The sequence below is a fragment of the Oncorhynchus mykiss genome, chromosome 27, assembly GCF_057628025.1.
Source record: "Oncorhynchus mykiss isolate SJ-2025 chromosome 27, ASM5762802v1, whole genome shotgun sequence".
Lineage (NCBI taxonomy): Eukaryota > Metazoa > Chordata > Actinopteri > Salmoniformes > Salmonidae > Oncorhynchus > Oncorhynchus mykiss.
In genome coordinates, this window is record NC_143048.1 from 24,585,306 (window position 1) to 24,608,188 (window position 22,883).

The 22,883-nt window shown below is 43.3% G+C and overlaps 1 protein-coding gene across 3 annotated transcripts in view; it reads left to right on the forward strand.

The window, feature by feature from the left end:
• LOC110507798 (roundabout homolog 2) overlaps positions 1-22,883 on the forward strand; it is a 68,006-nt gene that overhangs the window by 41,333 nt on the left and 3,790 nt on the right. For 2 of the 3 annotated variants that reach the window (XM_021588051.3, XM_021588050.3), the window contains exons 6-23: positions 2,636-2,763; positions 6,256-6,380; positions 7,418-7,589; positions 7,806-8,011; positions 9,369-9,450; positions 9,719-9,893; positions 11,022-11,188; positions 11,381-11,502; positions 11,636-11,852; positions 12,116-12,231; positions 12,839-13,022; positions 13,261-13,479; positions 13,874-13,916; positions 14,038-14,144; positions 14,368-14,751; positions 20,488-20,626; positions 21,752-22,119; positions 22,545-22,661. In XM_021588051.3, the coding sequence (XP_021443726.2) occupies positions 2,636-2,763; positions 6,256-6,380; positions 7,418-7,589; positions 7,806-8,011; positions 9,369-9,450; positions 9,719-9,893; positions 11,022-11,188; positions 11,381-11,502; positions 11,636-11,852; positions 12,116-12,231; positions 12,839-13,022; positions 13,261-13,479; positions 13,874-13,916; positions 14,038-14,144; positions 14,368-14,751; positions 20,488-20,626; positions 21,752-22,119; positions 22,545-22,661 (3,071 nt within the window). Of the gene's footprint in view, positions 1-2,635; positions 2,764-6,255; positions 6,381-7,417; positions 7,590-7,805; positions 8,012-9,368; positions 9,451-9,718; positions 9,894-11,021; positions 11,189-11,380; positions 11,503-11,635; positions 11,853-12,115; positions 12,232-12,838; positions 13,023-13,260; positions 13,480-13,873; positions 13,917-14,037; positions 14,145-14,367; positions 15,613-20,487; positions 20,627-21,751; positions 22,120-22,544; positions 22,662-22,883 lie in introns of all 3 variants that reach the window. The other variant, XR_016492460.1, reaches the window with a different exon arrangement.

A 22,883-nucleotide genomic window follows, 5' to 3' on the forward strand; every position in this document is an offset into this window, starting at 1 on the left:
CCCCAGGTGGTGAGGGTAGGTAACAACATCTCCACCCCGCTGATCCTCAACACTGGGGGGCCCCACAAGGGTGCGTTCTGAGCCCCCTCCTGTACTCCCTGTTCACCCACAACTGCGTGGCCATGCATGCCTCCAACTCAATCATCAAGTTTGCGGACGACACTACAGTGGTAGGCATGATTACCAACAACGACGAGATGGCCTACAGGGAGGAGGTGAGGGCCCTCGGAGTGTGGTGTCAGGAAAATAACCTCACTCTCAACGTCAGTGTGACGTTAGTTGAAGTGTACCTATGCTGAAAATTACAGGCCTCTCTCATCTTTTTAAGTGGGAGAACTTGCACAATTGGTGGCTGACTAAATACTTTTTTGCCCCACTGTATATACTGTACTCGATACCATCTACTGCATCTTGCCTATGCCGTTCTGTACCATTACTCATATATCTTTATGTTCATTTTCTTTATCCCTTTACACTTGTGTGTATAAGGTAGTAGTTGTGGAATTGTTAGGTTAGATTACTCGTTGGTTATTACTGCATTGTCGGAACTAGAAGCACAAGCATTTTGCTACACTTGCATTAACATCTGCTAACCATCTGTATGTGACAAATAAAATTTGATTTGAAATAGCCTTTACACAGCCTGGAGGTGTGATGGGTCATTGTCCTTTTGAAATAGAAATGATAGTACCACTAAGCGCAAACCAGATTGATTGGCATATCGCTGCAGAATGTTGTAGCCATGTTGGTTAAGTGTGCCTTGAATTCTAAATAATTCACCAACAGTGTCACCAGCAAAACACCACCACACCACCTCCTCCATGCTTCACAGTGGAGATCATCCATTCACCTACTCTGCGTCTCACAAAGCCACGGCGGTTGGAACCAAAAATCTCACATTTCTACTCGACAGACCAAAGGACAGATTTCCACTGGTCTAATGTCCATTTGCTTGTGTTTCTTGGCCCAAGTAAGTCTCTTCTTGTTGGTGTCCTTTATTTGTGGTTTCTTTGCAGCAATTTGACCATGAAGGCCTGGTTCACACATTCTCCTCTGAACAGTTGATGTTGAGATGTCTGTTACTTGAACTCTGTGAAGCATTTATTTGGGCTGCGATTTCTGAGGCTGGTAACTCTAACTTATCCTCTGCAGCAGAGGTACCTCTGGTTTTCCTTTCCTGTGGTGGTCCTCATGAGAGCCAGTTTCATCATTGCACTTGATGGTTTTTGCGACTGCACTTAAATAAACTTAAAAATTTCTTAATGTTCCACATTGACTGTCTTAAAGTAATGATCGACTTTCCATTATCTTGCCATATTATGGACTTGGTCTTTTACCAAATACCACCCCTACTTTGTCACAACACAACTGATTGGCTCAAGCGCATTAAGAAGGAAAGACTTTTCTCAAATAAACGTTTAACAAGGCACACTTAACTGAAATGCATTCCAGGTGACTACCTAATAAAGCTGGTTGAGAGAATGCCAAGAGTATGCAAACCTGTCATCAAGGCAAAGGGTTGCTGCTTTGAAGAATCAAATATAAAATATATTTTTATGTTTAACACTTTTTTTGGTTACTATATGATTTCATGTGTTATTTCATAGTTTTGATGTCTTCACTATTATTCTACAATGTAAAAAATAGTAAAAATAAAGAAAAACCCTTGAATGAGTAGGTGTGTCCAAACTCTTGACTGGTAATGTTCCTCCTGTGACTCTGCAACTTGATAGTTGGAAGATCATCCGGGAGCAAAATGTTTAAATATTATTATGATTTTACCGTAACTACGGTGACTCACTCTGCCCATTCTGATTGGCTGTTTGACTCAAACACGGTTGGCTTGTGCATATTTCTCTGCAGATCTATTAAGTTATAAGGTTTTCATCTTTTATCTTTTTTTTGATCCGCAGTTTCAGATGACTTCATACAGTTACATTTTGATGGGTCAGAGGGTCAGGTACATTCAAGGTCACTTTTACATAGTTCAAAGGCAGTGGTTGTCACACCTGGGCCATGTCCAAAATCTGTCTTGCCTACTACTTACTAAAACTACATACTGTGAACTAATCATAGTACATACTATATAGAACGTACTGTTTAGTAAAGACCAATGCGGTAAGCAATTATTATTATTATTATTATTATTATCAACATACTGGGCTCACCTATCCTAAAAATGCCTCATCTAATGCACAATTACGTTGATTCCCGCCATTTGTTCATTTGGGTACAGCGCATCCCATTATCTCATTATCAGCTGTTGTCAAACACTCGTGAGTCTGAATGACGATGACGATTCTCTTCTTCAAAAGTATGCAGTGAATTCTACTAGATGAAAACCCAAAATTAGTATAACATCCTGGCATTTAAAGCTTACTCGAATTCTCAAAATTTCAAATACTATCAAACTTTCTATTTTCGCATACCTAAAATGCCCACTATTTAGAATGCAAGTATGGATTTTTCGACACAGCCCTGGTCTTTCTGTCTGGTTTACTTTAGGAAAATACTTTGACTCTGTTTCAATCTCTCCCAGGTTTAGTTTATGAAAATATTTCAGAACGCTGTCTAACTTCTCTCAATGGTTTACTTAATGCAAATACTTTTGACTCTCTGTGTGTCTCTGTCCCAGGTTTGAGATCCGCAGTGACAACAGCCTGCGTCTGACCGGGGTGAGAGAGGAGGACGAGGGAACTTATACCTGTATGTCTGAGAACAGCGTGGGCAAGACGGAGGCTTCAGCCATGCTACAGGTCCATGGTAAGAAACAAGTACTCACTCTCACTCTCTCTCTCTCTCACACACACACACACTCACTCTCACACACTGATATACATTCTCGAAGGCACACTCATGCATGCAGTACAGTAGTCACACACTTACAGTGGCTTGTGAAAGTATTCACCCCCCTTGGCATTTTTCCTATTTTGTTGCCTTCAACATGGAATTAAAATGGATTTTGGGGGTTTTGTATCATTTGATTGGCAGAAGATGTCTACCACTTTGAAGATCCAAAATGTTTTCATTGTGAAATAAGATGACAACAAAAAACTTGAGTGTGCATAACTATTCACCTCCCCCCCCCCACACACAAAGTCACCTTTTGCAGCAATTACCTCTGCAAGTCTCTTGGGATATGTCTCTATAAGCTTAGCACATCTAGCCACTGGCATTTCTTCCCATTCTTCAATGTAAAACTGCTCCAGCTCCTTTGAGTTGGATAGGTTCCTCTAGTGTACAGCAATCTTTAAGTCATACCACAGATTCTTAATTGGATTGATATCTGGGCTTTGACTAGGTCATTCCAAAACATGTAAATGTTTCCCCTTAAACCACTCAATTGTTGCTTTAGCAGTATGCTTAGGGTCATTGTCCTGCTGGAAGGTGAACCTACATCCCACTCAAATCTCTGGAAGACAAACAGGTTTCCCTCAAGAATTTCCCTGTATTTATCACCACCCATCATTCCTTCAATTCTGACCAGTTTCCTAGTCCCTGCCGATGGAAAAACATCCCCACAGCATGATGCTGCCACCACCATGCTTCACTGTGGGGATGGTATTCTCGGGGTGATGAGAGGTGTTGGGTTTGCACCGGACATAGCATTTTCCTTGATGGCCAGAAAGCTACATTTTAGTCGGAGTACCAGAGTACCTTCTTCCATATGTTTGGGGAGTCTCCCACATGCCTTTTGGCAAACATCAAACGTGTTTGCTTTTTTTTTTCTTTAGCAATGTTTTTTACTGGCTACTCTTCTATAAAGCCCAGCTCTGTGGAGTGTACGACTTAAAGTGGTCCTATGGATAGATACTCCAATCTCCGCTGTGGAGCTTTACAGCTCCTTCAGGGTTATCTTTGGTCTCTTTGTTGCCTCTCTGATCAATGCCCTCTTTGCCTGGTCTGTGAGTTTTGGTAGGCGGCCCTCTCTTGGGAGGTTTGTTGTGGTGCCATGTTCTTTCTATTTTTTAATAATGGATTTAATGGTGCTCCGTGGGATGTTCAAAGTTTTGGATATTTTTTTAATAACCCAACCCTGATCTGTACTTCTCCACAACTTTGTCCCTGATCTGTTTGGAGAGCTCCTTGGTCTTCATGGTGCCGCTTGCTTGGTGGTGCCCCTTGCTTAATGGTGTTCCAGACTCTGGGGCCTTTCAGAACGTGTGTGTGTGTGTGTGTGTGTGTGTGTGTGTGTGTGTGTACTGAGATCATGTGACACTTAGATTGCACACAGGTGAACTTTATTTAACTAATTATGAGACTTTTGAAGGTAATTGGTTGCACCAGATCTTATTTAGGGGCTTCATAGCAAAGAGGGTGAATACATATGCACGCACCACTTTTCCATTTGTAATTTTTTTTTAATGTAGAATTTTTTTAAAACAAGTCATTTTATTTCACTTTACCAATTTGGACTATTTTGTGTATGTCAATTACATGACATCCAAATAAAAATATATTTAAATTACAGGTTGTAATGCAAAAAAATTGTAAAAAAGTCAAGGGGGATGAATACTTTTACAAGGCACTGTATGTCCACTTAATTTGACAGTGGTCATGCGGAGTTGTCAGAACTCTTCCCATCCATCTGGAAGTGTTGGAATATCAATGTATCTGTGCTATGCTCTCTTCTTTTCAATGCCACTGAAAGAAGCTTATGCTAAACCGTATGGATTACTCCCTCTGACAGCTGTTTGGTTGATGGTGGGCCAGAGAGCAGGACCACTATTAATAAGACGCGCGGTGTTTGGTGTGTGTGTGTGTGTTGGCTGATGGGGAGTCGGGGTTGACTTCATCCCCCATTTGCTTTTGTCAGTCCTGATGTAATCTCAACCAGTTTCATCCCCCCGCATGTGGTTCTCATTGTACCTCCATCTATGTCTGCCCATTCTGTAAGTCACCATTCTGACTTTTGTAGATGTTTTTTCAAATATATTTTTAAATCTAGGGTGGCGGGGTTGTGATATTTAATGCATGCAGTATCATCAGCACCTAATGGTATAAAAGAGCCTGTAACATGGCTTAGTACTGGCCCGTTGCAGCACTCAGGCAGTGCAGTAAGTAAGCCTGTACTCTGACACAGTGACTTAATTTGTACCAGATTAAGGATTGCTTTCAAATCAAATGTGTATATATATAGCCCTTCATACATCAGCTGATATCTCAAAGTGCTGTACAAAAACCCAGCCTAAAACCCCAAACAGCAAGCAATGCAGGTGTAGAAGCACGGTGGCTAGGAAAAACTCTCTAGAAAGGCCAAAACCTAGGAAGAAACCGAGAGGAACCAGGCTGCTGTTTTTACTCTTATTAAAGAAGTGTGTTGGTATATGAGGACATAAAGTTCACACATTCATTGACATACTGTTCTGTATGTTACCATAGAAACCCATGATTTCTAAATGGGTAATTATTCCACTTCTTTTGATGTTGTTTTTTTATATTGTAAAAACAAATCTAAATATCAAAAGGTAGAGGCAGTTCTGTTACATGTCCACTCTGATGACTATTTGAAGTGAACATAAACCACATGACTGTTTAGCAACAGATTCTCTGCACGGTTCCCTGTTACATCCCCCCTGCTGGCTGGTGTTAGTGTAGTGAAGTCAGTCGCTCTCTGGCTGTGTGTGTGTGTGCTCTATCTCTAACGTGGGAAGATCTGCTGTGTTCTCCCTCAGTGAGAAAATCAAGACACGACACAGATGACTCTGTTCCCTTGAGGATTTAGCCTGATCGTGTTTGTGTGTGGTGTGTGTGTGAAGACAGGGAAAATGCCTGCAGAGAAGAGAGCAGCAGGAGAGCTCAGAGTCTATGGAAGGGAAGTCAGTGCTGTCGTTATTCAGTCAATGTCTATAGGAAGACGATGTGGTGGGATCAGAAGCAAGCTGTGGCCACAACACACAACCTGACCGCCAGTTCATTTCCACTGATATCACTCCAAAGTAAACCCACAAATACCATCACAATAGTTTGATTGGAATTAGATGATGGCTCGTCTCAGTATAAAAGATATGCATCAATGTTTTCACTGGATAATGTGAAAATGATAGGGCAGATTAATCAGAAAGGGAAACCATGAGGGTTAAATGTGACAGCAGTCAAATCATGGAGTAAAAGGGTAGTGCTAAATGTTTAATCAATACTGTTCTGGCATTACTGAATAGGTATTGATTATGCAGGGGAGGCGGGATAAAATGGTGAATTTAAATGCTAAAGCCTAAAACCTGAATCTCCTAAAAGAGTGTTTCTCCTCTCCAGTGCCCCCACAGATCGCCATCAAACCCCGGGACCAGAACTCGGCTCAGGGGCGCAATGTCACCTTCCGCTGTGGCACCAGAGGAAACCCCTCACCTGCCATCTTCTGGAAGAAAGAAGGAAGCCAGGTAACAGTGTCACTTCCTGACAAATGGAGAGAGACCAATAAAGACTACCCCCTAAAAAAAACGAATACCTTGTAAAGAGGTTAAAAGAATTAAAGAAAATTCCAACTGTACACACTACAACATGTGTAGTTGTAGATAAATGGCACTTTTAAACTGATCAACAAAGTAGTGATGTTTTTATGTCACATTTGAAGTACATGTACATTTGAGTAATTTAGCAGACACTCTTATCCAGAGCGACTTATAGTAGTGAGTGGATACATTTTTTTAAAACCTTTTTCCTGTCCTGTTCCCCCGTGGGAAACGAAGCCACAACCCTGGCATTGCAAGCGCCATGCTCTACCAACTGAGCCGCACGGGACCGGTAGGATTTTGTGGTGTTTTAGCCTTATTTGTGCTCAACAGTCTGTTATTTTGATCAGCAGTAGATACATAGTTTTCTCACCATGTTTGTTAGTTGGTGACTCATTTGATTCCTCTCAGCTTGAAAACAAACCCGGGAATCGTTAGATTTAACAGCGCTTTCTCACTTATTTTCATGATTGCCCGGGCTCTTGAAGAGACGTTGGCCGAGGTGAAATGAGGGAGGGAGCTCATTTGCATTTGGCTGTAAAATGCAAATACTGATACATGTTGGAAAGAGTGACAGGGAGTGCGTTGGCAAGGAAGTCGCTGTTGCCTGCAGACCGATGAAGGAGGAAGGGTAGAGAAGGGGGTTGACTCGGATGAGCTACATCAGGTGGGAGAAGAGCTGCTTCCCTGGAATATAGGCACAGAAACACTACATTTAACACCTTCTGTCATTATAACTTAATAGAAATACATTCTGATAACAGAGGGAGAACAATAAAGATGTAAGTAAGTGTTTCACGGTAAGGTCTAAAAGCGCATGTCACCTCACATCAAGCCAACAGACCAAAACAAAAGTCCCAAGTCATCTCCTGCTATTCTGTATAATGCATGCATAAAGTACATCTCTGATTCATCACTAGCTAAGATGCAAGTGTTTCTTTCTCGCTCTCTGTGTGTGTGTGTAGATGCTGCTGTTTCCTGGCCAGCACTTCTCCCAGTCCGGCCGCTACTCTGTGTCCATGAGTGGAGAGCTGTCCATCACCGACGTGCACCCAGAGGATTCTGGGTATTATATCTGCCAGGCCATCAGTGTAGCAGGAAGTGTCCTGACCAAAGCCCTGCTGGAGGTGGAAGGGGGTGAGATTGAGGGGGTTACTTTGGGACGAGGAAGGAATATGGTACTGGGAGGGGAGAGCCCAGTACAAATACATTGATATTATAACATGCATGTATGGATTAGCAGGTAGGCTCTGACAGCTCTACATAACCACTGTCAAATAGAGTGGACATTACAGCGTGTGTGACAGGACCCACTTACATAATGTCCTGTCGGTTATTCCCTCTCCCCCATAGGTCCTTCACACCGTGTTCCACCAATAATCCGCCAAGGCCCAGCCAATCAGACTTTGGCTCTGGGGTCCGTTGCCCAGTTTCACTGTCATGCGATTGGTGGACCCTCACTAAAGATCGGATGGGAAAAGGACGGGAAAAAGATTGTGGAGGACGACCCCCGCATGAACCTGATGGAGAACGGGACACTGCAGATCACTAATGTTGAGGTACTTGTATGATGTCATGGAATAAAAATATGTCTGGGATCGGATTTGTCTTTTGATCCTCATGAATAAATGAGTATTGCGCGGCTGGACAGAAATGCCATCCATCATCTATACATTTTTACTTTCCCCAATGCCAGAGGGCAACATTCTTATGTTCTCCTCCATTACAATTTTTTTTTTAAGTCTAGGTGAAACTGAATTTCAAACAGACTTCTCCGGTGTGATTACGTGCCTATGCAGTGTGTAATGTTAATGAATGGACTTGTTTGTAAATGTGTTCTGCTTTGATGAAAGACCAGTCAGTGGCCCTTTTGTGCTGTGGCCTCACTGGAGGTGGGCGTGCGGAGCGGGGAGTGCAGCATCGTTTGTTATAATTGACTGTGGCCACGCATGATTAACGATCTCAGAGCCTTTAATTACATCTCTGGCACAACTCTCTCGCTCTCGCTCTCTCTCTCGCTCTCTGTGTCATCACTGTGTCATGCTCAGCATTTGTGCTCAGCAAACTTGGAGCATTAACACAAAGTCCAATGCATCAATGAGGTGGGGGAAATATGCCATGCCACTGCGCTCAATGGAACAGAAGAGATGCATTAGCTTGGCATCAAGAGGGAGGGAGAGGACCAGTTCTAGAGGGAGAAAGAGGGACTAAAAATATTTAGCCTAGCGATGCCCCTCTTCAATATTTCAGCAGTGGTTAAACTCACACGGAGTTCATCTGTCCACATGCTACCAGTCCACCATCCAGAGGTCAAATCTAACATGAATTTATGTTGGTTACAGTAGACTGGCACTCCGCCAGCCCAGTGTTGGTAACACCATTAGGCCAGTGAAGCATGAGGACATGTATACAGTACTGTGGCAAAGGAGAGCAGGTAGACCAGGGGTGTCAAACACATTCCATGGAGGACCTAGTGTCTGCTGGTTTAATTTTTTCCTTTCAATTAAGCTCTAGACAACAAGGTGTGGGGAGTTCCTTACTAATAATTTCGCTTAATTCATGAATCAAGTACAAGGAAGGAGCGATAACCCGCAGTCACTCGGACCTCTGTGGAATGAGTTTAACACTTGTGAGCTAGACCATGTAGACTACTGTTCACTCAGGACTCCTGGTGCTGCTGTGGCTGAGGGATGTCTGCTTTGTGGCAAAGTGGCATTTTATAAAAGCTTTTACCTTTTTAAACTTCTAAAAGTGAGTCTCAGGCAGCAAAGCAGTAAACAAAAAAGCCATTAATAAGTAAAAAGAGGAGATCCACTGGGATTGGCTTAGCAAACACAGTATCTAAAGCACCATGGTTCCAATGTTTTGGGCCCCCTCTCCTCGTGTAAGGGAGCTAAAATGCACATCTGTTGCTAGGATATGGATTCGGGAATGTACACGTGTGTGGTGTCCAGCGCCACGGGGGAGTCAAGCTGGAGTGGGACACTCACCATGAGAGGTAAACACACACAATTCTCTCAGCGCCTCACAAAACCAAACACCACTGGTTTCAAATTATACATTACATTATACAGAAACCTACTTTCCTGCTTTAACTACAGTATTCACCACTACTGTGTGTGAATATCAACAGACTTGAAAAATAAACAGTCAAACTCATACTATATCCCAGTACACTACCACACACTACTATATCCCGGTACCATTATCACACCCCACCACTGTGTCTCATGTTATCTCATGCCGGATCCCTGTTTGTGTCCCAGAGGATGGAGCCCCTGGGTCATCAGTTCCCCGGGTGTCAGAGTCCATCCAGCTGCCAGGGCCGCCCCAGAGGCCTGTGGTGACGGAGGTGACCAGGGGCACAGTCACCCTCACCTGGCAGTCCAACCCCCACGAGGGTGGGGCCGCTGTGACCTCCTACATCATCGAGGCCTTCAGGTACTGTATGACATGCAAGGACTGGGTACCAGAGCAATATATTTGCAAACCGCATTGCCCAACCTCTCTTAATACATGGCTCTGCAGGACACCATATAAATAGAGGATTTTTATTTCAATGCTTTCTAGGTCTGTTGCTATATCAGTTGTGTTCTTGATGTGTATTTTATTCACATACAGAGAATGTCCATTTGGTTTAACTAAGCCATTCATACATGTGCTACAGGGACAGGAAATAACAACATGAAGGGAAACCGAGCTGTGACAGATTTAATAAAAGCGTTCTGGAGCAGAGAATCATAGAATCAGTTGCATAAAGGGGGAAAAAAAGCAGCATTTTCCCCCTGGTCCTGGACTGCACTGACCTGGGGCTATGGAAGGGCAGCCTAGCCAGAAAGCTCTCATCACAGGCAGAGAGGTCAGAGGCTCAGGACAGGCAGAGCCAGACACAGACAGGCCAACAGGCTGCCTGTTGATTGGCACGGAGACTGACAGCACAGTTTGAGAGGAGATATTCCCATGGGTAGCTGTTAGCTGCTTTCCTAAAACTTCATCTAACAGAGCACAGTCTTTAAATAGAGCTAGCTGCTGGATGAAAACATATCCTATTATTCCTCTGCTAACCCTCCTAGGACTGGCGAACAGGGCTTAATGGAAGGAGAGTGGAGAGGAGGGAGGAGAGGGATGCTTGAAGGGGGTTGGAGTACAGTAGAGGGCAGATTGCCATGCAGATCTTCTATGACACCTAGTTAAGGAGCAGGTCAGAGTTCGGAAGAGTTTGTTCGTTTTGGACTTCGGTAAGGGTCTTTTAGTCTGTTTGAACACATTATTTTTCTTGTGGCAAGCCGAAATTGAGCCGAAGTCTACGCCCCTTGAAAATTAATGACAGATTTCTTGCGTTATCGTAGATTAATTCAGACTATTTTGAGAAAGTGTATACTGGCTACGGCATCTCAAAATTGTCAAACAGTGTTATTGTCCCTTTTTTTGTTGTTTTTCAAGGTCTTTTAAGGGAGTATGTTAGCCTACTCGTTCGGTTCGGCTAGCCGAGTCCTCATATCAGGATAAGGACAAGGCCAGACAATCCTACCAGAATTCAATCTGTAATTGATAAATGCTCTTTTCCAGCCAATCTGTTGGCAGTGTGTGGCAGACGGTAGCTGACCGCGTGAAACGGGAGAAGCACACAGTCATTGGCCTGTACCCAAACACTGTCTACCTGTTCATCGTCCGAGCGGTCAACTCCTACGGTCTGAGTGACCCCAGCCCCATCTCTGAACCCATCAGGACACAGGGTCAGTATGGGCACAGAACAGCATATAATGTGCATAATCACTCAATCACTTGAACTGTTTCGTAGTAAAGTGTTACGTGATGTTAGGCTGTTTTGAGTGCAGTGTGGTATGACATCAGGCTGTTCTCAATGCAATGTGGTATGATGTCAGGCTCTTCTGAGTGCAGTTCTCTCTGTCTCTGTGTTGTTGTAGATGGGAGTCCTACAGAGCAGGGGGTGGACCACAGACATGTGCAGAGAGAACTAGGGGAGGTGTCTGTCTTCCTGCAGAAGCCTGTGGTCCTATCACCCACCAGTGCCCAGGTCTCCTGGACTGTGAGTAAAACTGAGTATTCTAATCTGGAGAAACAATATTCTACTTTATACTGTGCTACATACTTTACAATATCTTGGAGTAGATCAATACCCACCTCCTATGTCCCTCCTCCTGTGTTCTGTCATTGGCCAGGTGTCGCGTCAATCTCAGTATGTGCAGGGCTACAGGCTGCTGTACCGCTGCACTGGCAGCGTCTGGTTGGTCCAGGACGTGAAGGCTGGGCCTGAGCTTAGCACTGTCCTATCAGACCTGCGCACGGACACAGAGTATGAGGTGAAGGTCCTTCCCTACTTCAACGAGCTGCAGGGACTGGACAGCCCCCTGGTGCTGCTACGCACCCCTGAGGAGGGTAAGACACGCAGCAGGATGCAGGAGCGTCCCTCTCTGAAGTAGTGTACTATGCCTACAGACTTCTTTATTGTCGCTGCAAGGGCAGTAAGAATCCATTTTCCTTAGAATTTAGTAAAGTGGGTTTTTTTTGCTTCTAAAATGACTAATCAATGCTGTTATATGCTACTCTAGAACACCACAGCAGAATTTTATTGACCAAAGTCTATTTTTGATCCTCTGGGTCTTGTTAACTAACAATTTTCCATATTCACATCCTTCCAGTGTTGAGTGCTCCCCCGCAGGCTGTGTCAGTGGTCCAGCTCAGCAACAGCTCCAGCATCCGTGTCTCCTGGGAGCCTCCCTCTGACGATCAGAGTGGTATAGTCCTGGAGTACAAGGTGAGATTACAGCATGGAGACTGTTGAAGCTGTACCTGGTTGGAGGAAAGTGCTACTCTAGACTACTGTCTGATGTTAATATAGTGAAATGTGGGCAGTTAATTAGTCACTACAACTGTTCGTGGGAAAGAAAAATTAAATATTTGTTTGAATCAGCAATGTCCTGATTTTAAGCAGTCGGTTTTATCAATGTTGCCAAAACATGCTGTGCAGAACAGAAATGCAGTGCTAGTGGTTTTAATTAAATATTGCAAATTGCTCCCTGATTAATATCTGTTAACAGTAACACTTCTATAGAATACAAAAACACAATTTAACAAATTTAGTCCTCAGATTTAAATCATATGTCCTCATCTTGTCAATTGGATCTCCTCTTAAGTTTTGATTTGCAGTCCCCCAAAAAATGTTCTCAGATTTTTCTGGAAAGGCTTTTAAAGCCTATTGTATCCCCATGTTGAGCTGGCTTACAACAACAAAATATCTCCGCTTATGGTTCAATTGTCCTCTTGGCAACATGATCGACTTGATGCTTCTAGTGTTTTTAAATGTTGTAGGTCATTTCTGTCCCTACACCACTTAGTATCACGCTTGTTTCTCTGTCTGTCAGGTCTGGTGCCTGGGAAGTGACTCTGAGATGAAGACAGAGAGCCATATCAACAGGACAGTGGATGGAGCAGTATTGTCCATCCTACTGACTGGGCTGCTACCAGACCTCCAGTACAATGTGATGGTGGCTGCAGTCACCATCTTGGGAGTTGGTGAACACAGCCCACCTATAGACCTGGTCCTCAGTGAGTCAGCTTTAACACCTTAGATGCAACATTAATAGCCTGTCAACTTGGTCCTCAGTCAGTAATGGGAGATGACTAAAGACGAGGCTTGAGGTTTCTGAATTGTTTGTTACTGGTATACTGTATTTCAACACTTCTTGCTAGAAAACCAATGGGGTTAGTTAGTTGTCTGTTTATTCAGGAAGCCATATTGGAAATTAATTTGCCAGCCTGATAACCTGGACTCTCCATCATTCAGCCCTGTCACTGGACATGCCTTCAGACCCTCTGCAGAAAGACAGCAGCCTCAGTCTATCAGAGCAGATCACGGGTGTGGTCTGCCAACCAGCGTTCATCGCTGGGTTGGGTGTGGCTCCGTGGCTGGCGCTCATGGGTTTCAGTGGTTGGCTGTACTGTCGCCACCGCAGGAGGAAGGAGCTGGGACACTACACCACCTCATTCGCCTACACACCTGCAGGTATACTGTAACATCCTCAACCCGACACTGTATTCACATAGCATATAAACAACACCATTAGCATTACAATACTAGTTTGTTCCAATCCTGTCACCATCACATTTGCCAAGTCTGAGCGTCTTAAATGTGACTTGTTGTAATCTGTGGGTTTTGAATCCTAGTGTTGCTGTCATATTCCTTTTTAGTGTATCTAGGTCAGACTCAGAAGCATGGCCTTAATGAAATTACAACAAAAAAACGGCATGCCTGAATCACAAGTGGGACACACTGTTTTGTGCCCTTGAGTATACGGCATATTATCTGAATTTGTTTGGCAAACAGCCCTAGATGAAAGCCACTGCATAATAAAGAGATATTTTAATTGCAGCCATTGCTTTTGTTGTTTTTCCTGCAGTTGGATTCGCTCACATTGAAGGATCTGGTCTCAGCAACGGAAGGTAGAGATCTTGGTTTTACTCAGAGCATCAATGTAAACATGAGTGGACTCGTTTTTTTAAATTACAACCAGCACAGACTTACAGTAATATCTGACCTTTAGTTCTCTCCATCTGTCTACAGTAGACCAGGGATGCTGGGCTCCAACATGGGGAACGTTACCCAGAATGGAAAAGACTCAGTCAACTGTTGCTCTGGCAAACTGGACTCTACAGACAGATACTACAATGGTGAGAGCCGACAGTCACGTCTTGCAACTTGGGATGGGATAAAATGCAGTAGTTTGAATAGAAGCTAAATGAATAGTAATACGCTGCCTTTACAGCTCAAATGATGGAACCTATTTCAGCTTTTGTGATTGACCAGGAAATTGCAGAGGGAAGATCAAGTGGTTCATTCAAGGAAATGTTTGACTTTTTAAATGTTTTAATGACTTTCTATTTCTCACTGCAGTTGCCATCTCCAATTACCTGAGCCAGTCTGAGAAATACAGCTCAGTGTCCACTGACAGTCCCATCTACAGCACCATCAATACAGCTGCTGCTGAGGACTTGCAGGGTTTAGCCTACTACAACACATACTCCAACACCCCCTGCACCCAGGGCTCCAACACCCCCTGCACCCAGGGCTCCAACACCCCCTGCACCCAGGGCTCCAACACCCCCTGCACCCAGGGCTCCAACACCCCCTGCACCCAGGGCCCTGACTCCTATGCCAGTACCCCCGTCCTCTCCAACTTCGGCTTCTTCGGTCTGGTGCAAGACCTGGACCAGTGGACCATCCAGTCTGGACAGTCTGTAGAGTACACCAAGATGCAGTATGCCAGGACAAGCAATGGTACAGGCACCAATTGCACTTCTCATGTACTGTAGTTAAGGGCTCATGGAATGTTAAGTGGTGAGGATATACAGTACCAGTCAAAAGTTTGGACACACCTACTCATTCCAGGGTTTTTCTTTATTTTTACTGTTTCTACATTGTAGAGTAATAGTGAAGACATCAAAACTATGAAATAATACATATAGAATGATGTAGTAACCAAACAAGTGTTAAACAAATCAAAATATTTGAATCTTCAAAGTAGCCACCCTTTGCCTTGATGACAGTTTTGCACACTCTTGGCATTCTCTCAACCAGCTTCACCTGGAATGCTTTTCCAACGCTCTTGAGGGAGTTCCCACATATGCTGAGCACTTGTTGGCTGCTATTTCTTCACTCTGTGGCCCCAACTCATCCCAAACCATCTCAATTGTACTGGGCTCCCGAGTGGCGCAGCGGTCTAAGGCACTGCATCAGTCCCATAGGGCAGCGCACAATTGGCCCAATGTCGTCCGGGTTTGACCGGTGTAGGCCGTCAATGTAAATAAGAATTTGTTCTTAACAGACTTGCCTAGTTAAAGGTTGCCTAGTTAAAGGCCAGGTCATCTGATGCAGCACTCCATCACTCTCCTTCTAGGTCATTGTCCTGTTGAAAAACATATGATAGTCCCACTAAGCGCAAACCAGATAGGATGGCATATCGCTGCAGAATGCTGTGGCAGCCATGCTGGTTAAGTGTGCCTTGAATTCGAAATAAATCACTGACAGTGTCACCAGCAAAGCACCATCACACCACCTCCTCCATGCTTCACGGTGTGACCACACATGCGGATCATCCATTCACCTACTCTGCGTCTCCTCTGAACAGTTGATGTTGAGGTGAGTCTGTTACTTGAATTTTAAAGCATTTATTTGGGCTGCAATTTCTGAGGCCGGTAACTCTAATGAACTTATCCTCCACAGCAGAAGTAACTCGGGGTCCTCCTTTCCTGTGGCGGTCCACATGAGAGCCAGTTTCATCATAGCGCTTGATGTTTTTTGCGACAGGACATTTTCCCGATTGACTGACCTGAAAACATTGATGGACTGTCGTTTCTCTTTGATATTTGCATACTGTTTCTCTTTGTCCCCCCCACCCCCACCTTGTCACAACACAACTGATGGGCTCAAACACATTAAGAAGGAAAAACATTTCACAAATAAATGTTTAACAAGGCACACTTGATAATTGAAATGTATTACAAGTGACTACCTAATAAAGCTGGTTGAGAGAATGCCAAGAGTGTGCAAAGCTGTAATCAAGGCAATTGGTGGCTACTATGAAGACTCTAAAATATATTTTGATTTGTCTAACACTTTTTTGGTTACTACATGATTCCATATGTGTTATTTCATAGTTTATGTCTTCACTATTATTCTACATTGTAGAAAATTGTAAAATAAAGAAAACCCCTTGAGTGGGTGTGTCCAAACTTTTGATTGGTACTGTAGCTAACTTTGTTACATAGTTGATGAGGGTGTGTGTGTGTGTGTAGACATCAAAACTATGAAATAACACATGGAATCATGTAGTAACCAAAAGGTAGTGTGTGTGTGTACACTACGGTTCAAAAGTTTGGGGTCACTTAGAAATGTTCTTGTTTTTGAAAGAAAAGCACTTTTTTTGTTGTCCATTAAAATAACATCAAATTGATCAGAAATACAGTGTAGACATTGTTAATGTTGTAAATTACTATTGTAGCTGGAAACATATGTTTTTTAATGGAATATCTACATAGGTGTAGAGGCCCATTATCAGCAACCATCACTCCTGTGGTCCAATGGCACGTTGTGTTAGCTAATCCAAGTTTATGATTTTAAAAGGCTAATTGATCATTAGAAAACCCTTCTGCAATTATGTTAGCAAAGCTGAAAACTGTTCTTATTAAAGATGAAATAAAACTGTCCTTCTTTAGACTAGTTGAGTACCTGGAGCATCAGAATTTGTGGGTTCCTTACAGGCTAAAAATGGCTAGAAACAAAACTTTCTTCTGAAACTCGTCAGTCTTTTCTTGTTCTAAGAAATGAAGGCTATTCCATGTGAGAAATTGCCAATAAACTGAAGATCTTGTACAGTGGTGTGTACTACTCCCTTCCCAGAACAGCGCAAACTGTCTCTAACCAGAATAGAAAGAGGAGTGGGAGGCCCGGGTGCACAACTGAGCAAGAGGACAAGTACATTAGAGTGTCTAGTTTAGCTTCATTAAATAGTATCCGCAGAACACCAGCCTCAACGTCAACAGTGAAGAGACGACTCCAGGATGCTGGCCTTCTAGGCAGAGTTTCCAGCTACAATAGTCATTTACAACATTAACAATGTCTACACTGTATTTCTGATAAATTTGATGTTATTTTAATGGACAAAAAATGTGCTTTTCTTTCAAAAACAAGGACATTTCTAAGTGACCCCAAACTTTTGAACGGTTATGTGTATATACAGTTGAAGTCGGAAGTTTACATTTAAACTCAGTTTTTCACTATTCCTGACATTTAATCCAAGTAAAATGACCTGTCTTAGGTCAGTTAGATCACCACTTTATTTTAAGAATGTGAAAGAATAATAGTAGAGAGAATGATTTATTTCAGCTTTTATTTCTTTCATCACATTCCCAGTGGATCAGAAGTTTACATACACTCAATTACTATTCGGTAGCATTGCCTTTAAATTGTTTAACTTGGGTCAAACATTTCAGATAGCCTTCCACAAGCTTCCCATAATACGTTGAGTGAATTTTGGCCCATTCCTCCTGACAGAGCTGGTGTAACTGAGTCAGGTTTGTAGGCATCCTTGCTCGCACACGCATTTTCAGTCCTGCCCACAAATGTTCTATAGGATTGAGGTCAGGGCTTTGTGATGGCCACTCCAATACCTTGACTTTGTTGTCCTTAAGCCATTTTTCCACAACTTTAGAAGTCTGCTTGGGGTCATTGCTCATTTGGAAGTCCCATTTGCGACCTAGATTAACTTCCGGACTGATGTCTTGAGATGTTGCTTCCATATATCCACATCATTTACCTCCCTCATGATGACATTTATTTTGTGAAGTGCACCAGTCCCTCCTGATGCAAAGCACCCCCACAACATGATGCTGCCACCCCTGCGCTTCACGGTTGGGATGGTGTTCTTCGGTTTGCAAGCCTCCCCCTTTTTCCTCCAAACATAACAATGGTCATTATGGCCAAACAGTTCTATTTTTGTTTCATCAGACCAGAGGACATTTCTCCAAAAAGTTCGATCTTTGGCCCCATGTGCAGTTGCAAACCGTAGTCTGGCTTTTTTATGGCGGTTTTGGAGCAGTGGGTTCTTCCTTGCTGAGCGGCCTTTCAGGTTATGTCGATATAGGAATCGTTTTACTGTGGATATAGATACTTTCGTACCTGTTTCCCCCAGCATCTTCACAAGGTCCTTTGCTGTTGTTCTGGGATTGATTCACACTATTCGCTCCAAAGTATGTTCATCTCTAGGAGACCGAACGCGTCTCCTTCCTGAGCGGTATGACGGCTGCATGGTCCCATGGTGTTTATACTTGCGTAATATTGTTTGTACAGATGAACGTTGTACCTTCAGGTGTTTGGAAATTCCTCCCAAGGATGAGCCAGACTTGTGGAGGTCTACAATTTTTTTTCCTGAGGTCTGATTTTTTCCCCATGACGTCAAGCAGAGGCACTGAGTTTTAAGGTATGCCTTGAAATACATTCACAGGTCCACTTCCAAATGACTCAAATAATGTCAATTAGCCTATCAGAAGCTTCTAAAGCCATGACATAATTTTCTGGAATTTTCCAAGCTGTTTAAAGGCACAGTCAACTTAGTGTATGTAAACTTCTGACCCACTGGAAATAATCTGTCTGTCAACAATTGTTGGGGAAAATTCTTGTTTGTTAACAAGAAATTTGTGGAGTGGTTGAAAAATGAGTTTTTTAATGACCCCAACATAAGTGTATGTAAACTTCCGACTTCATATGTTTTTTATTTATACAGTGCCTTGCGAAAGTATTCGGCCCCCTTGAACTTTGCGACCTTTTGCCACATTTCAGGCTTCAAACATAAAGATATAAAACTGTATTTTTTGTGTGAAGAATCAACAACAAGTGGGACACAATCATGAAGTGGAACGACATTTATTGGATATTTCAAACTTTTTTAACAAATCAAAAACTGAAAAATTGGGCGTGCAAAATTATTCAGCCCCCTTAAGTTAATACTTTGTAGCGCCACCTTTTGCTGCGATTACAGCTGTAAGTCGCTTGGGGTATGTCTCTATCAGTTTTGCACATCGAGAGACTGAATTTTTTTCCCATTCCTCCTTGCAAAACAGCTCGAGCTCAGTGAGGTTGGATGGAGAGCATTTGTGAACAGCAGTTTTCAGTTCTTTCCACAGATTCTCGATTGGATTCAGGTCTGGACTTTGACTTGGCCATTCTAACACCTGGATGTGTTAATTTTTGAACCATTCCATTGTAGATTTTGCTTTATGTTTTGGATCATTGTCTTGTTGGAAAATCTCTGTCCCAGTCTCAGGTCTTTTGCAGACTCCATCAGGTTTTCTTCCAGAATGGTCCTGTATATGGCTCCATCCATTTTCCCATCAATTTTAACCATCTTCCCTGTCCCTGCTGAAGAAAAGCAGGCCCAAACCATGATGCTGCCACCACCATGTTTGACAATGGGGATGGTGTGTTCAGCTGTGTTGCTTTTAAGCCAAACATAACGTTTTGCATTGTTGCCAAAAAGTTCAATTTTGGTTTCATCTGACCAGAGCACCTTCTTCCACATGTTTGGTGTGTCTCCCAGGTGGCTTGTGGCAAACTTTAAACGACACTTTTTATGCATATCTTTAAGAAATGGCTTTCTTCTTGCCACTCTTCCATAAAGGCCAGATTTGTGCAATATACGACTGATTGTTGTCCTATGGACAGAGTCTCCCACCTCAGCTGTAGATCTCTGCAGTTCATCCAGAGTGATCATGGGCCTCTTGGCTGCATCTCTGATCAGTCTTCTCCTTGTATGAGCTGAAAGTTTAGAGGGACGGCCAGGTCTTGGTAGATTTGCAGTGGTCTGATACTCCTTCCATTGCAATATTATCGATTGCACAGTGCTCCTTGGGATGTTTAAAGCTTGGGAAATCTTTTTGTATCCAAATCCGGCTTTAAACTTCTTCACAACAGTATCTCGGACCTGCCTGGTGTGTTCCTTGTTCTTCATGATGCTCTCTGCGCTTTTAACGGACCTCTGAGACTATCACAGTGCAGGTGCATTTATACGGAGACTTGATTACACACAGGTGGATTGTATTTATCATCATTAGTCATTTAGGTCAACATTGGGTCATTCAGAGATCCTCACTGAACTTCTGGAGAGAGTTTGCTGCACTGAAAGTAAAGGGGCTGAATAATTTTGCACGCCCAATTTTTCAGTTTTTGATTTGTTAAAAAAGTTTGAAATATCCAATAAATGTCGTTCCACTTCATGATTGTGTCCCACTTGTTGTTGATTCTTCACAAAAAAATACAGTTTTATATCTTTATGTTTGAAGCCTGAAATGTGGCAAAAGGTCGCAAAGTTCAAGGGGGCCGAATACAAGGCACTGTATATATATCAAGCTGAAGAGAACATTGGTCAATATATATATATATATATATATATTGACCAATGTTCTCTTCAGCTTGATTTAACTAAGTGTGGGGGTTGTCTGCTTTCTCTCTGTACTGTAGCCAAGCTGGTGAAGCAGAGGTCAGTGTGTCCTCCATTTAAGCCTGCACCACTCAACTGGGAGGACGTTCTGTCTCTACCACTGCCTGCTAATAAAGGATGTGGTTACACCAAGAGAGGTCAGGATGAGGGGAGGAACAGGTAACACCCAGCACTACATGCCCTGTAGACACCCTCCCATGGGATAGCTTGTTAGCATTTCCCTCCCGGTGTTCAGGAGGGAAATGGCAGTACAGGGAAAGAGAACTATTTTATTTTTATTTACCTTTATTTAACCAGGCAAGTCAGTTAAGAACAAATTCTTATTTTCAATGACGGCCTGGGAACAGTGGGTTAACTGCCTGTTCAGGGGCAGAACGACAGATTTGTACCTTGTCAGCTCGGGGGTTTGAACTCGCAACCTTCCGGTTACTAGTCCAACACTCTAACCACTAGGCTACCCTGCCGCCCCGCTCAACTAGTAGTGCTGAAGTTGTTACATATTGCACCCTTTCTCCATAACTCATTGTGATTGTTCCTGATGTGTCCTTTTTGTCTTTTCTCTGATGCCCTCATTTGAGGGCTGTGTTTAGATTGAATGTATGTCTTGCACTCTATTTGACCTGATAGTTTACCTGAACTACATAGCAAGAGTTCATGGCGTTAGGGCCGGAACCTGACCACCCAGTTCAATCCAGATTATAAACTCTAGTGAAGTTTACTATGGTTAAAGTTGGAGATAAAAACATTATTGTCTGGAGGCTCAGGAGAGACTCTTAGTGTGGCTGCATCAGGGGCAGTGTACAGTTTCCTCTAACTGATTGTGACAGATGAGATTGTGGCCATAACTGGGGGGGACCTAGCTGTTCTGACTGTTGTCTTTTTTTGTAATGACATTAGCCATCATATGACAGTGTTGATTAGCCCTTTCCTTTTTCAATAACATGTTCTCTGTTAAATCTGCTCTGACATCCGCTGACGTTGTCACGGCAACATAAATAATTTGAAGTCTTCTGTTTTGTAACCCATTGCTGCTGGTTCCTCTTTTCAAATGTAACACTGTCAACTACTGTTACAGTCTCTGGATATGGCTGTTAATGTGCCTCGAAGAGTTTTCTTGATGAAGTACAAGTATTGTGTAAGATAGACCCCTTAGATTTATACTGGGGTCTTACTGACAGTGTTTTTCACTCAATGTGTCAGGTCCTCTTAGTTGTTAAACCAGGGATCTTTTCTCACTTTCCCCCATGTACTAATCATGTTTCCTCTTCCTCCCGCTCCCAATAGCTCCGATGAGAAGGACAGGTGTCCCCCGCTGCCAGCAAGGACTTACCTGATGGATGGCTCCAGGCAGGTTTTACCCAGCCTGCCCTCCTTCAGAAGAGAGAAGCTGGCCCAGGACACCACCTCCAGCCTACAGTCCACAGCCACGCTCCCCCCCTCCCCCCAAGAGGAGACACCCAACCACAACGACAGCCCCCGGCTGCAGCACTTTGACCTGCGGGGCCACTACGAGCCCGGTTCCCAGGTCTCCCATTCCAACCCCAACCTGTTTGCCAATATAGACGCCTATGACGTCAGCGGGCCATACCACACCAGCCAATGGGGAGACCCCTTCACAGGGGATAGCTTTACTTCAGAGATGAGTGGCAGAGGTTAGTTGTACACACCTGTCCCCCTGTCTTTACACACCTTTTCCTCTGTCATAGTTCTAGGATAATTATTAATATAGGATAATCTGTTATATAGCATAATTATGTGTAGCTAGCCTCTTGAAAATGACTAGTCTGGTCACAGAACTGTATGTGCTTTAGCCACGTCCTTTGTCATTTGTTGCCATGCCATACACACAGTCCGTGTTTGGCATGACAACGAAAGGACAAGAGGAGTTGGCTAAAGCACAGACAGATCTGCTACCAGGCTAATCCATAACTGCATAATTATCCTGAATTTTTCCATGTTATTATGTTACTTAACACATTGTATTTGTACATGAAAATCAGATCTATTACGAGATGGCTCTGTATCTTTTATTCCCTCTGAATGTCTTCTTGATGACATCACTGTTATTTTCTGTCAGGACAATCTCCTCCTTTCCCAGCTGACTCCTCATACGCTACGCAGGGACACAGAACCAGAAGCAAGAAGAAAGCCCTCAGGGAGGGCCAGCACCGACGAGAGCTGCATGACCAAGCAGGTAAGACATATTGGGCAGCTACATTTGTTATCTTCTCTTTGTAGAAGCTTTTACACAAGGCACCACGCATAGCTTTTGTAATAACAAGTTACACCATCTTATTATTTCCAAGAACTTAGAAATGGTTCTCACTGGCTCTAACTTCTTGGTGTGTTGCTAGCACATGCACATAAGTAACACACATGCTTTGGAATTCAAGCCACATCCTTACAGCACATTTAC